The 15,735-nt window shown below is 42.3% G+C and overlaps 1 protein-coding gene across 10 annotated transcripts in view; it reads left to right on the plus strand.

Annotated features, from left to right (window-relative positions):
- Nucleotides 1-15,735, plus strand: part of AKAP13 (A-kinase anchoring protein 13) — a 325,195-nt gene that overhangs the window by 142,008 nt on the left and 167,452 nt on the right. For 9 of the 10 annotated variants that reach the window (XM_041751826.1, XM_041751825.1, XM_041751827.1 and 6 more), the window contains one exon: nt 5,423-5,606. In XM_041751826.1, coding sequence (XP_041607760.1) covers nt 5,423-5,606 — 184 coding nt within the window. Of the gene's footprint in view, nt 1-5,422; nt 5,607-5,657; nt 5,801-15,735 lie in introns of those variants that run through there. The other variant, XM_041751835.1, reaches the window with a different exon arrangement.

The raw sequence follows: 15,735 nt of genomic DNA on the forward strand, positions 1-15,735 counted from the left end.
TTGGAGTGCTTTTTATGTCTTGGTGGTGGTGGTTATAAGAATCTACACGTGCGTTCTGACTCACAGGACGCTTCCCCCCTCCCCCACGTGAATTTTATTGTACATAAATTACAAATAATTAAAAGAGTGAAAGAAATTGAACAAGTTAGGTATGTATACTTTGCAAGGTGAAATGCATGCAAGGAACTCTATAGACCTACCTTGAACTCAACAGCTGGGATCAGGAATCTGATTTCAGTGCCAGATTGGCATTCTGCAACATAAGTTCCTCCATTAATTGTGGATTAGAATCTACATGCACTGGGTACTTTAAGGGCAGCATAGCATCAGTTAAGAGGTGCTTGCTTGCTATTAAGGGACTAGTGTAAAGGAACATTTTGCTCACCTCAGTGAGTTGCAAAGGTACCTAAAGGAAGAAGGTACGGAGCAGGCTTGTTGCTTAGGATAATGAGACAGGTAAACAGGGCACCCTGTTATATAACAGGACTGCTTGCTATTGAAAGCTGGGATATTTACAGGTGTCCCAGGCTGATATTTGCACAACAGGATCATGTAAGATGTGTGGTTAATCCTCCTGCTCTTTGTTTAGATGCAGTGCTTTTTAACTTTTTTCAGGTCAGTGACTCCTTTGAAAATAGCTTAAGATTTCTCCTCAGGAACAAGTGCATATATGCGCCTATTTGAAACAAATTATATATTATTTCCATAGCCTTGGTCTCCCTACACAGCAGGCATGAATATAACTTTGAGAATTCTTGGTGTAGATTTGATACTGTAATATGGGAGGGGCATAGGCAGTGGGCTCCACTTGTTTACAGCCTAGCTTCATTGCAAGAGTTTGTACAAAGTACATCTCTGTTTCCCAGATTCTTTATCTATAAAAGGGAGGAAGACTTATTGGGAGAGTGTTTGCGTACTGGTGTGTAAGCTGTTTTGTTTTGAATATACCTTGGCCACTCTTCAGTAACCTACTGGAGACAGAACATCAATGAGCTCTAGGAGGGACACTGACATGTCCTATAGAAGGCTACTAGAAAGAATAGTTCTTTGAAGCAGAACGAAACCGTTTTGTTTTTGCTTTTACTTATTTATAAAGTTGCTCTTCACTTTAAGCCACGAGCAAGAGGGCGTTTGTGCATCTAGTCCTTCCAGCCCTAGTTACATGAAGCAGCTTCTACACTGTACTTGTGGCCTTAGTTCTGCTTTAAATGCAAGTGGTAAGGATGCATCTGGGCAGAGGGTGAATGGTGGGGCAAACATCTTCCTTGTGAGTGGCCAAGTCTCACTTCCTTGTCTTGACTCCCCAGAGCCTCAGTGATGCGTGAAAGTGGTGAGCTGAGATGGTTTCCTCGCAAGGAACTCTCTAGGGTGGCAAGGGCGGGTCCACTAGCTCTGAAGAAAAGGGTGGAGGAGAGACATCCTAGGGGAGATCTTCCTTCTGACTTATGGTATTGTAGGACTGAATGAAAAGATCTGATCGTCTTTTGGGGTGGGAATCCTCCCCACAGGGAGAAATTTGGGTGGAGCAGGATCAGAAAGACTGCACCAAAAACAGGGTGTTCTCAGTTCTGTATATCGGGTATTGGTTACTAGAACCTCAGCCTTAACTGTTTGCTGTTTTAGTTCCTGCACCCCTCCTGTGGAACTATTTCCTTAGCTACACTCACTAACATTTGCATCTTTTTTCAGCTATCATAGCTGAAAGGAAATAAAATAGTAAAATATAAAAAGACCACTAGGGATTTTTTTTCTTGGCCATAGGATTAATCTCTGTTGACTCCAGGACAAGCAGAAGCAGTTCCTTGTCATGGCAGGACTTTAGCTTCAGAAGGTTTTGTTGCCTCTCAGACTTTGATTCTATAACAAGGCTACAGTTACCATTTTTCTACAAGCCCCTTGCTCACACTGGTCCACAGTTTTTTCCCTGCATCATGTGGGACTGTAGCTTTATCTAAGACCCATTTTGCCACAGTAGAAAGAATGGTGATTTAGGAGTCTCATATATATAGATTCAAAGAGTTAACTATGAGCGAGGGCATTTAGGTGGATTGATGGGGAAGGAAAAAGTCTTTGATTGCTATATTGTTCACAGAATTTAGGACATTTTACTTTGTCACAAATCTGACACTTTGGAAAAGTTGCAGCCATCTAGCATACTCATTGTGGTTGAATGCCTGCTAGGCAAGGTACATCAGCTTTCTCTGCAGATCAGAGGGAATAGGTGTGGGAGGTGCTCCCAGCACATAAATAGATAACAAGCTGGACTTAAGACATTTTCTACTATCTTTTCTATGGGTGGAAACCAAGCCTCCATAGAGATTTTTCAATTGAGCATGGTTAAATGGGAAAGGCAGCCAACCAACACAGGGTCTATGAGATAAAGTATAGCCTCAAGGGAACAGAAAAGTATGATGAATATTAAGATAGAAGACTTTAAGGGACTTTCTTTAAGGAGCCAAGGAAAAATTTAGAAGAGAGTTTGCATTTGTCCTTTAAAAGCTCAAAGAGGGCAGACTTATTGTGAAGTTAGAGAAGGAAGCAACCAGAAGAAAAATAAGTTTAGGGAGTATTTAATATGCCAGAAGCCCCTCAGTCAGGTTTCAACCAGAGAGTCAGGACCAGCAGGAGAAATCTGCATTAAGATTTATTGCAGGGCATGGTTTACATGGTTGTGGAGGCTGGTTAAGCAAGTCCAAGAATCATAGGGCAGGAATAGAGAAGATCACAAGCTCATGCCCACTGAAATGAGCCAAAGTTGTCATCATCAGTGAGTCAGGAAAGGATGAGATCTGGAGCAGGATGGAGTCCCATGAGCTCAGGCTCAGGCCATCCTCCAGGGAAACCTCAGTCCTAGTTTCAAAGCTTTCCAGCTGATTCAGTTAGACCTATCCAGATTATCCAGGATAGTCTTCCTTATTAAATCAACTGATTAGGGGCTCTAATTACATCTGCAAAAAAGCCATCACAGTGAGGGCAAAGATGGTAAGGGAGTTACTTGAAATGATGCAGGGACATCCAGAATCCCACAGCATAATTAAATTCAAATTGGGGACAAAGGACTCAGTTGACATCACAGGAAATGAAGTTAGAAATCTGAAGAACAAAGTTAAGCAACTTTCAAAATACAGAGGAGAAAGACAAAGGATCATGAGAGGAAAAAATACAGAATATAGAGACCACAGAACAGAAATTGGTCCTAAATTGTAGGTGTGCTAGAGTTTAAACTGAGACAAAAGGAATAAAAACAGTAACAAAAGATAAGTTGGGCAAAAATTTTTATTTATTGGAGAAAAACATTAAAAGGTGCTTTGTAAACCACATTAGTTCCCTTGCATGATTGCTTGGTTTTTAGAGAAAGGGAGTGGAGTTAATGGAGAAGCTATGGTTTCTAGATAGAAGAATTTTCAAATCTTGCTGATTGTTGTTGTGGGTAAGTTATTAACCTGTCTTTGTCTGCAAACTGAGGATAATGTGTGAGAAGCATTAATGCAAAATACGTAGCCCAGAGTGTGGCACCTCTAGGGTCTTGACCTGCGTTACACTTCTTTGTTGTCTGTTGATTGCAGAAAGGGAGTGACCTGCAAGTACATGTGGCACCTGCTGCTTAGAATGATTTCAGGAGGATACAGGTGCAGGAATCAGGGTGCCAGCTTTAAGCAGGTGGATGGCTTTGTTGTTGGAACTCGGAAATACTAAGCTGACTCAAATCAGGATTGGAAAGGGTGAGGGTGGAGAGAAAACTGCTTTGAGGAGGTGTCACCTAGTAAGGCTGGAATTGACCAGTCTCTAAAAAGTCACATAGTTCCTGGTCGATGACTTATTAGCTCTTTGGTTTTGATAAGGAGTGCTTGTGAACAACTGTAAGGCACAAGTCAGGTGGTGATATTTGATCTGTGAAGGATCTTTTTGCCCTTTTGTCTGGCCCTGCCACCTGCTCTGAGGTGTTGATTATTACAGTACGTACCTGCACATGCCATGGTTTCTTCTGGGGTGTTGATTTCTTTCCAGCCACGTGCCTCTGCTGAACACCCTATAAATTCTTGAATTAGTCAGTGTGCATAGTTCTGTAGGAAAAATGTAAAAATATGAAAGATAGCTTTTCCATCTAAGAAAATTTTACGTTAGCAATAGGGAGACTAAAGTGATACATACGTGACGTTGGAAAGCAGTGAGATTCGGTGTAAAATCACAGGTTCAAAGATGCACTTGTTCTTAATTAATTGCTGTCATGTAAGAAGCATAGAGGACTTAGGTGTAAGGAGAAAGCCCTGGGGTCCAAGAAGTCTGGGAATGCCCAGTGAAGAAATTGAGGCTTGTGGAAGCCATGGAGAATGAGAGGAAGGCAGGTATAGCTCCTGGGCACCATTCCTATTCTGTTGTCTGAGTGGTGCCCCTGGAAGTGAGCCACGGCCGGCCTCTGAGGCTGTGCACTGCAGCCCTGCCCTGGCTGTTGGTCTGTCATCACAGGAGAAGGCCTGAGGAAGAGAGAGGTGGTTAGTGAACAACCAAAGGAGAAAGCAGGGAAAGGGAGGGAACCTGGCACTTAGTGAGGATCTCGCACAGTCTTCATCCCTGAGTTTCGCCACCCTGGTTGTTAGATGAAGGTGCCTCACCCAGAGATGAAGAAATGAAGCTCAGAGAGGTAGGAACGGATGAGGCCCAGTCATAGATGATAAATGGCCACATCCGAACCCAGATTTGTCTCATTCCAGAGCCCTTTCTCATTCCACCACTTTCAGCATGACTCGCTGTACCAACGGGAACCTTCCCTTTAAGTGAAATAAGCCCAAGAACATGTTTTTCTTTCTGAACTTACTAGTATATTATCTTAAAATTAGTCTTTCTTAATGTGCCTGGAGATGCATTTCTTTCTTTCATTAAACAAAACAAAAAAGCTGGCAGTGCCGGCAATTTGATTTGCCCTTAATGTGGGGGGAATAAAAAGACCTGTGTGTACTTAACGAGCAGAACCTGTTCTTAGTGTTTAGCCAGCTCCTGCCTGGGTGTTATTTTTTCCTTAATTATACCTTTTACCATACACCCATCTAAGCCCCAGCAGCTATTCCCCTTGGGTCCCCATGTGGTGAGGCTGTATTTCTCTCTCTCACTCTCTCTCTCCTTTAAGGAAAAAAACACATGTGTGAATTCCCCTTTATAAATCTGCCTACATAAATGGATTGCACAAATGTAGTAAATCAGAATATAGAAATGGTTTGGTTCTCTCTGGAGGCTTTGCTTCTACTGTGTTCCAGCTTTGTACTCTCCTAATGGGAGAGCTGGTTGTACCCCGCCACTGTCACACTGTGCTGTGGTTTAACTTCAGGATCTTACGTACTTGGCGGCAGTGGTGCTCATTTGTTTTTCTGTTTGTGTGCTTGTTTTTCTCACGTTCTTCTCACTGGGCTTTCTCTTCCATGTACAGATGGCAGCCCCCGGGAAACACTGATGCATTTCGCTGTGCGGCTGGGGCTGCTGAGGTTGACGTGGTTCCTATTGCAGAAGCCAGGTGGCCGCGGGGCTCTCAGCATCCACAACCAGGAAGGAGCAACACCTGTGAGCTTGGCCTTGGAGCGGGGTTATCACAAGCTGCACCAGCTTCTAACCCAGTAAGTGCTCCTTCTCCCCAGTCCTTCCCCCTCATCACTAGCCCCACCCCCTGATTCATGGCGGCACCGCCCACTTGGCATCTTAGTGCCAGTTTGCCACAAATTAAAACCTCAGCTCTGTGCCTTGCCTTCTGCTGGAGGCTTGTAAGCTTGCTCCTGCTAACCACTTACTTCATTGTCTGAGAGACACAAACGTAAGTCCTGGTACCAGCTTCTCTCCCTGCCTCACTGCTCCTTGCCTCTTCCATTTTACTGAAAACTCAAAATAGGTATTGTCTGTGGGAGTAGCATTCCATTACCATGTATGTAGCTTATCCTGGTTTGGTACAAGAAAAAAGTTTTTCTCTGCCATACATTTTCCTATTACGTCTTCAAGACTTGAGTTAATTAGAAACAAATATTTTAATGTAATCATTATGTGCAGAAAATATGCCGAACCACTCAGGTTTGGTCTGAATGTAATTTCTATGAATAAAATCAAGAGCTGCGGTCTCTTCATATGAGTAGCAGCAGAAAGCAACCGAGTTGCCCTGGAAACAGGGCAGTAGGAAATCCTGAGTGTCTGTGTGTTCAGTTGTTAGCATTCTGACTCTTTAGATAGAGTCCTTTGAAGAAAAGTTGTTAGTCAAAACATCTGAAGAGTCCTTTTTTTCTTGTATAGAGAAAGAAATGCATTACAACGCCGACCCTTTTCACTGGAATATTTATAAAAGGCGGAAACTTCAGTTTCTCTAGTTTAATACGTAGTTTTTACTGTTTTATGTTCACCACATCTTATTGGCCATATAATCTGAACAAGAATAAACCCCCTGGGATTCATGTTCTTTAGTAATCGAGGGACACTTGTAAGTTAAGTGGATATTCCCAAAGTCTCCAATCTTTTGCTCATGTTCGACTTAATTTAGTTGCTTTATATATATATATATGTATATGTATATGTGTATATATATATTTTTATCATTTGTAGGTGTGTGTGGGGAAAGAATGGGGGGGGGGGTCTGTAAGGGCCAAGAAGAGATTTCAGAATGTAATGCTATATGCTGTTACATAAACAGGTCCTTTGTTGTTTCCAAGTCACCTACTCAGTTTATAACTTTTCTAGTCAAGCCAGACAGAAGGTTCTTTTCAGACACTTTCTTAATGGGTGCTACAGATACCATGACAGTAGGAGGGGTTCTCTTCATCTCAAATGAGCTCTGGACACTTGAGCTCTCCTATGACAGTATTCCAGGGAGTGATCTATTCCATTCCTTCTACTTCCCATCTGGCCAGTGATTAGATTCCTTCTGCTGTTTGCCTCAGGGCATTAGGACAAGAAGCCTTGTTCCAGAAGTTGAAACAATTAACTCTATAAGTAACCCTGGGGAGTTCCTCTAAAAGTGATCTTATAGCTTAGAGTTTTTGCTGGGAAGCAATGTTGGTTAAGGATTGTCATCCAAATGGGGAAATAAAGTGATTACAACAGCTTTATTATATGCTCGGTGAGGATGTCACAAGACTTATTGCAACGTGGCTTTAAGGAAACAAGAATGTTTGTTCTTAGAGAAGATTTTCTTGGCTTGCTTCATAGTACAAGCTCTGTTCCATGTGCAAAAGCCACTTTACCTCCTTTTGTGAAGGGAAAGAAAGCCAACTTGAGAAATCTTCAAGTAGAGGACCACAGTAGGAGATTAAAAATTAGCAAATAAAAGATGGTAAGGAGGTGATTTTACGGTTGCCCAGTCTTACTGTGACTTTGCTAGAATTTCCACCATCGAGTCAGGAAAGATCATCATTAACAGATGAGGAGCAGCTGAGATCCAGAGAGTCAGTGATTGGATCAGAGTGACAAGGGGGCCCACCCAGCACCAAAAGCCAGGTCACCTGAAAAGCTGTCCGGAGCTCCTTCTACTCCGAGGATTCTGAACAAGGGGCCCAAGAATAGACTTCAAGGGGTCTTTGGCCTTTAAAATTATAGGCAAAAGTTTATGCATATGTGTTTCTGATCAAGAATTTTGTCTTGTGAGACTCACAGGGTGGTTTGTGAAAAGCTATGAATTGTTTCACTGTATGACACCATCTAATACTTCACTAAAATCTTTAGATTGGGGTGTTCTTCTCCCCTTTTTTAAATTAAGTTTTTCCATATAGGTCCATTTCATTTTATTCTATCTTCAGTTAATATGAAATTCAGGTAGGGTTACATACATTTCTGCATTTACAAAATAACTACTGGCATGGCAGTCTTATCTGAAAAATCAAGTTTATTTAAATCCTTTTAAATGTCTCCCAAAATGGGGATCCCTGGGTGGCTCAGCGGTTTAGCGCCTGCCTTTGGCCCCGGGGCGTGATCCTGGAGACCGGGGATCAAGTCACGCATTGGGCTCCCTGTATGGAGCCTGCTTCTCCCTCTGCTTCTCTCTCTATGTCTATGTCTATCATGAATAAATAAAAAATCTTTAAAAAAAAATAAATGTCTCCCAAAATAAATCTGGTGTTTCCCTTCCTTGCTGCTTACCCTGGTGTTGTTGTTGTTTGGTTTTTGGTTTTTTTTGGAGATGGGGGAGGAAGACGTGGCCATTTAGGGTCCAAGTTCTGTTTGTGTTTATGTGTCTGAGGCTTGTTTTGATAATCTGTTCTGATAAATGGAGTCACTTCTGTGTGAAAATCGATTCTGCTGTGCTTGGAAGTAGAAAGATTATTTAAATAAGACCCATATCTTTAGAGAACTCTTGAATTGATACTGAATCCAAAGAGACAGCAGTAATTCTTCAGGATGTTTTTCTGACAGCCTCCCTTTTCTGTAATCCATTATTACTGATTTTCACTGCGTTCAGTGATGGAATGGAGAGATTCTGTTGACTCCTTGCTCTTTTATTTTAGCTTATAGTTTGATCTTGCATTTTGAATATGGTTGTATTTGTGACCTGAGAATTCACCTTAAACAAAATGTTGCCAATCTTGCCTGAGGAGAAATGTTATCCAGAACACTTAGGCCTACCCTTGCTTTTAGGTAGATGCACAGTTGTCTCCCCCACTTTGAAGAGAAGTTAGTTGAACATCCCCCTGCCCTTGAGGTCTCCTAGTTAGTGATGGGTAGAAGAGGGAGAGAACCCAAGTCTTGAGGCTCTTCATTTAGCTAAGGCTGGGAGGTGACATTAGATGGGTGTTGCACACAGTCATCCAGAAAGAGAATGTGAGAGCCAGGTGCTATCAGACATCTCTCACACAACACATAAGCAGTCTGGGAACCTGGATCACTCATTTGAGGGAGGGGAAGAGCTGAGACCAAGAGGCAGTTCCAGGTGGTGGCTAAGTGGGCAGACTTTGGAGTCAAACCAAAGTTTGCATTTTGGCTCTGCCATCTGTAGCTTTGTTACTTTGGATGCATTAAATAACTTTCCTCTCTAAGCCTCAGATTCTATATCTGCTTAAAAACAAATAAGGATAAGAATACTTACCTCCTGGAATTATAACCGAGGGGCTGGCATATGCACTGTGAAGAAACAGGGGTTATTTGTCACATAGTTGATAGTTACTGTTCGGAGCAGATAACAAGGGCAATAGATACCTTAGCTTGAGGAGAAGACAGTATGGTATAGTGGAACCACTTAGGGACAGAGAGCTTAGTTAAAATCTAAGCTTCCCCACTTAGTAGCCTGTGTGACTTGAAAAAAAAAGTGGGTAGTCACCTATCCATTCTGAGTTTCTCATCCCTTGGATAATACCCAGTTGGCCTATGTCACCAGCTTGTTAGAATCGAGTGATATTTGTGCAGATGCTCTGTTAGACTGTAAGGAACTCTGTGTAATAGTTCCTCCTGTAGTCACATAATCAGTAAAATGATACTTCTCTGATTAATGAAACTCACATTTCAATTGATTGGTCTACCTAGAGTATCTTTTTTGTGATTTTTGTCATAGCTTTCTGTGAATTGAAGTTGGTAGAGAGATGGGCAGATTTTGTGTTGAGTCAGGCAAGTAGTCATGAACCCAGGGTCAGCCTCTGTGAAGCTGTGTTCTTGGGTGATCCTCTCACCCTGTTGAACCCCAGCCCAGTTTGTAACATTGGAAAAACAAGAGGGCCATCTCCAGGGTAGTTACTTTGAGAAATAAATGAAGGAAAGCACCTAGAGCGCTAACATGGTGACCAGTATAAATGGTATCCATTATTGCCCTTTCCTTGATTCCTCATTACTTCTAGAGCCATATAGATTTTTCATACATTAAAGAAATTTTGCCAGAACCTTAAAAGTATTTCTGGGAGGTATATGGTTGTTGCTGCTTGATAAGAGTTTGAAATCATTCTCTAGTATAATAGATCACACTTGTGAAAAATTAGTTTGGTTTTCTGTTCCATGCTGTGATGTGATGCCTCTGGGTGATAGAACAGAGAGCTCCAGATGGACAAGGGATCATTTGCATCACTGCCACCCTTCCATGAAGAGTATTCCTGTAGAGAATGTCAGCTCTCGAGTGTTGATGTAAAAGTGTTGAAATATTTCATTGGCCCAGAGAGCAAGTTTCAAAGTGTTCATCTTCGTGTCATTTTCTGTATCTGTTCAGTAAATCTCTTTGTTTAACGAGGGTCTGCAGTGCACTAGAAATCATGCTGGGTGCATTACAGCTAATACTTCGCTTCCACCTTATGACAGCATTTCTGAAATTGGCCTTATTTGTGTTGTACAGATGAAATATGAAGACTCAGAGAGCTAAGGTAACTAGCCCAAGGCTTTATAGAAAGTATTAGCGCTCCTGTCACACACACGTCTGTGGAATTCTGCAGCCCATTATCTTCCCTCTACAAAAGCTTGACAGGAGGAAGAAGCCACTGGGATACAAGGTGATTAACACTCAATTAGGGAAGGGTTAACAGCTTTCTATTTGATCCTGACCTCTCCTTTCCATTTATATTACCCATCATGTTCTTTTTTTTTTTTTTTAAGATTTTTATTTATTTATTCATGAGAAACACAGAGAGGCAGAGACACCGGGAGAGGGAGAAGCAGGCTTCTCTGCAGGGAGCCTGATGTGGGACTTGATCCGAGGACCCCAGGATCACACCCTGAGCCAAAGGCAGATGCTTAACCGCTGAGCCACTCAGTCGCCCCTGCCCATCATATGATTTTAAAAGTAGTGTTGTTTACATGCGAGCTTCCCTTTTACATTGGTTCTCAAGACACACTAATGAGTGGATAGGTCAGGTGTTATTACCCACATTTTATAATTGAGGAAATTGAGGTAAAGTGAAGTAACAGAACCAGGCTCAAGCTCAAAGTCCAAGGATCTGTCCAGGTACAGATGACACGTGTGCATATGCAGAGCACAGACCCAGCCTGGCGGATAGTGAGGCACTAGATCATGGTATTGCAGTGCAATACTGGCCTCTCTCAAAGAGTTTGGGTCTACAGATTCTACTCTCAAGACCTCCTTTTGGCATTTTACACTTAAAACCTGAGTTCAGGGTCAGAGGGTAGAGTAACTACTTATGTATACTTATTGCACAATGGAGCAGAGTGCTGTTGAGCAAGATGTTCTGTTAATATAGCGATGGCTTTTCCAGGGTTCTCTTTAAGGACTTGACAAGTGGGTCCTCCATAGCCCATCTGGCACAAAACAAGTTCAGAGCCTTTGCTTTTGCTTACAAGGGGAAAGAATGAAGCATATGTACAAACTTCCTTTTTAAAAAAAAAAAAAAAAAGATTTCATTTATTCACGAGAGACATAGAGGCGTAGGGAGAAGCAGGCTCCCTGCAGGGGGCCCAATGTGGGACTCGATCCCAGGACCCTGGGATCACAACCTGAGCCAAAGGCAGACACTCAACCACTGAGCCACTCAGGCGCCCCACTTACTTTTAAACTAGTAGCCAGAGGGGAGGATTTTTTTCTTTTTAAACTTTGTTTCTGTGGCTCAAATCTCACCTGTCCGTCCATCCTTATGTTTGTCCATCCATCCTCCTTTCTCACTGTGTGATCTGGGGCTCTGTTCTGGTAGAGATATGGCAGTATGACTGAGTGTAAACTGGGAAGGGCTCCCTGCTATTTTGGTGCTTCTTGTTTAGAACCTTCCAGCAGATACTCTGAGGTGTATTTCCTCAGGTTGCTATAAAGTCACACAGCTTAACCTCTGGTAGCAAACCCTCTGTGGCAGCAGCACATGATCTTTTTTTTTTTTTTTTTTTAAAGACTTTATTTATTTGTGAGAAACACAAGAGCGCGCGCGCGAGAGGCAGAGACACAGGCAGAGGGAGAAGCAGGCTCTATGCAGGGAGTCCCGACATGGGACTCGATCCCGGGTCTCTAGGATCACAACCTCTGGGTTGAAGGCAGTGCTAAATTGCTGAGCCATCTGGGCTGCCCAACAGCACGTGATCCTGCAAACATTTCTGACTTTACCATGGACACAGGTGGAAGAAAACATGAGCCAAAGTACGGTACTTGATGGGTGAATTCTCTGCTCTCTAGAAAACATAAACCTTTTGTAACCATTATATGTTATTTTATTTGGTCAGTTTTGGAGTTTCCTTGAGGGCACACCTACAGAATGAATAACTTGGAAATTTTACTTGCGTGCATTAACAGAAATAAAATGATTCTTAAGGAAAAAACTAAGGGTGTTGAATAAACTTTTTGGCCAAAATCAGTATTTGGCCAAAACTGAGTATCTGTGCTGAGGAACAAAGTTATGTGATATAAGAGTGTGATACACTGTAAAATAACTTATTCTGTACGTTTCTAAAATTAAACAGTCTGTTAGAAGTTTGAGCTTGTTGGAAGAACAATGATTTTCTTAGCCTTTGCAGCTTCTAGATAGCTCCTGCTTCATTAAATACTCCCTTTCTACCAGTGAATATTTCAGAGCTGCTGAAATTGGTTAGTGTTGTAGAACAATCATTTTAACAAAGTTTTGTTCAAATGTTTAGTGTCCCTGTGTGCTTAAAATAGAGTTGCACTGTAGTATTCTTATTAAAGTCTATTGTTTTGACATTTGATTAGTGAAAATAAAATGTATTTGTGGTACCTCATTCTTTTCTAACATTTCTGCGTATACTTATATCTGAATTGAGGATGGAACATCTTAAGTTGTCATACAAGTTTTGGCTACTTTTCCTTCAAGTTTTATAAAATTTGACAGTGGCATTTAGAGTGTTAATAAAATCTGGAGTGTTATCCTCTTGCCTTTAATTCTTTTCTAATAAGAAATAAGAAGAGCATCCAGCTATTTGGCCTTTACCATAGTAGAGCCAAATGTCCTGATTGAGGGCATGTCCTGATTGAGTATTGCCTAGGAGCCTCAGTTTTCTCATCTGTACGATGGGAATTGATGGCATGTACCTTCTAGGTCTCTTAGTATAGAACAGGAACATGCTGGTGAAGTTCATAGAAACTCGGTGCATCCCTCTGCTTGGAGAACTAGGAAGGAGGACGTGTTGGAAGTAGGATGACCACTTAGCTCTATGTAAATAGGACCTGTCTACACCACCATGTAGTTTCCAACATGTTTTTTCCTGGTCACCCTTTATCTACAATGTAACACTTCCTTGAGATAGCCAGGAAGAAGAGCCACATTTTCCTCTTGGATTTTTGGGAGAAAATAGTGCTAGGGTGACATGGGTGTGGTTTTACTCATCTGACAGTTAACCCACAAGCAAGCGTTCTGTGCCCTTTTTAAAAATACATAACTTGAAAACTTCCCTCTTTTTTGTTCCTTAGAATTACACCAGCCCTAGAGTATCCCCTATAGTCGCAATTTAGTGAGCAATAGGGAGCTCCAGACACTACACTCTTTACCTTCATCTTTATTTGCTCTCACAGCAAACCCAGTGTTCCCACCTCACAAAGAAGGAAATTGAGCCAAAGGGAACTTTCAGTAACTGACCTATACAGATGGTATGGCCAGAGGGAAGAATCGAAGCGAGTCTGACTTTCCAGCATGTTCTGACCATTACCTTAGAGAAGGTTATTTTTAGTTACTTAACAGCATAGAATTGATAACAAATTGCTGATACACAGTAGTTGCTCAAATTCTGTGCCCTCCTTCTTTCTGCATTATTCCCGTACTGGTAAAGGGCAGGGTGTCAATACTGTGTCAAAAGAAGAAATACGAGAGAGGAACCAAGTATCACGTGAACGGATGCATAACTAGACTAGCAGCGAGTTCCTTCCAAGCACCCAAGACAGTAACCTCCTATCCATTTTAAGGTGCACCGGTGACCCTCTCTCCCCTCCCGGTTTCTGGCATTTCACCTTTTCCACTCCATTTTAGTGTACTTCTGGTTGATTTTTGGGGGGGAGATTTTATTTATTAGAGAGAGAGAACGCATGCATACACCTGAGCAAGGAGAGGGGCATAGGGAGAAGCAGGTTCTGCTGAGCAGGCAGCCTGATGTGGAACTCGATCCAGGATCCTGAGATCATGAACTGAGCCAAAGAATCTGGCCACCAGGTGCCTCAGTTGTGGTTGATTTTTTAGGACTCCCTGAGGCACCGTTACAGTGCGGTGGCTTCATGGAAGATATTGCAGTAGCCCTCAAACAAGGAACTAGACACTGCAGTTCCTGTCAGAAGGAGGCTTAGCGAACACACCTCTGGGAGGGCTGCTGTTCTCTGCTCCTAAAGCTGCATATGGAGCCAGGACCCAGATAAGATGGGCCTGCGATATTCGTGGTGCTTGAACAGCCATCAGTGAGTATCCACTTCCAGACCTGTGCATCATTGGTCTTTAGTGTTGGTTCTCTGGCATCTGGTCTGGCTTTTGCTGATCTCAAGAAGACGTATCTTTGAACTTCCCCCTTCTGAATGACTAGTGTTGTTAGTACCAGGAAACATTTTTTTTTTCTTTTTTCCTGCACTTGATTTGTCAGGATTTTACATGTATGTTAGCATCTACCCCAACCTTTTGCTTGAGTTGCATTATGACGGACAAGGCTAAGAGGCATAGGCTGTGACTGGTTGTTTATCGGTTCACAGCAGCAGGAGTGCTGAAATTAGTTGAAATGCACTCTATGCTTGTTGAGTTTTGTTGTTCCACATAAATAAACCTTGAGTTTTGGGGCCAGGGTGAATACACTGTTTGGATGCTATTATCCTATCTCTGAGGAATGGCTTCTTGAGTAATGGCTTCTTAATGTGGTTTTCTACAGTGGAAAACTTGCTGTGGATCCCATAAAATTCGTAACAGAAAATCTCATATACCTGACTAGCCTCTTTTTCTTTTTAAGTTTTTTTTTTTTTAATCATTTGAGACAGCAAGCAAGAGCACAAGTGGGGGTGGGGTCGGGAGGAGGGGCAGAGGGAGAGGGAGAAGCAGACTCCTCACTGAGCAGGGAGCCTGATGTGGAACTTGATCCCAGGACCCTGAGATCATGACTTGAGCAGAAGGCAGATGCCCAACCGCCTGAGCCACCCAGATGGTTCCTACCTGATTAGCTTCTGATAAATATTATTTAGACTTATAGTGGTATGATTTGAATGTGGTCATCGTTTGACACCGTTAGAGAGTCAGTATTATGGTGGACAGCAGAAGGAGGTACGAAAGTTTTGGGATTAGGTCTGCGTAAAATTCTGGCCTTTTCACTTACTGGCTGTGTACTTGAACAAATTATTCCCATAAACCTGTTATTTCCTCACATGAAAAATGGAAATACACTGATCCCTGCTTCAAAGTCATTGGAGGATTAAAAGTCACTATATTCATCTGGTACTAAATTAATAGTCTTGTTTTATTCTTCTGTATTTTCATCTTTGCTTTCCTGTTCCTCACATTTTCTCACCCAACTCAGAGTAAAATCCTAGCTGGTATCATGGTCTGCAGAGCCCCATGAGATCTGAGCCCTGTCTGACTCTTGACACCTCATTTCCTGATGTTTCCCCCTTCCCGTTACTTTCTCTAGGCAGGATCTTTGAGCTTTGCTCTGCCCCTTTTCCCATTCTGTCCTGTCCCAGTAACTCCGTATGCTGGCTTTGTCATAGGATTCACATCAGTGGTCCCCTCTCCTCAGAGATTTTCCTACCGCTGTCTGAAGAACCCACTGTCCCCACCCACAGGAATTTTCTGCCATAAGTACCTGGTTTTATTTTCTTAAAAGACTTATCTCAGGTTATAACTACACCCCTGTCTAACAGACACTTCATGATAGTAGGAATTTGGC

This window comes from Vulpes lagopus, chromosome 4 (genome assembly GCF_018345385.1).
Source record: "Vulpes lagopus strain Blue_001 chromosome 4, ASM1834538v1, whole genome shotgun sequence".
NCBI lineage: Eukaryota > Metazoa > Chordata > Mammalia > Carnivora > Canidae > Vulpes > Vulpes lagopus.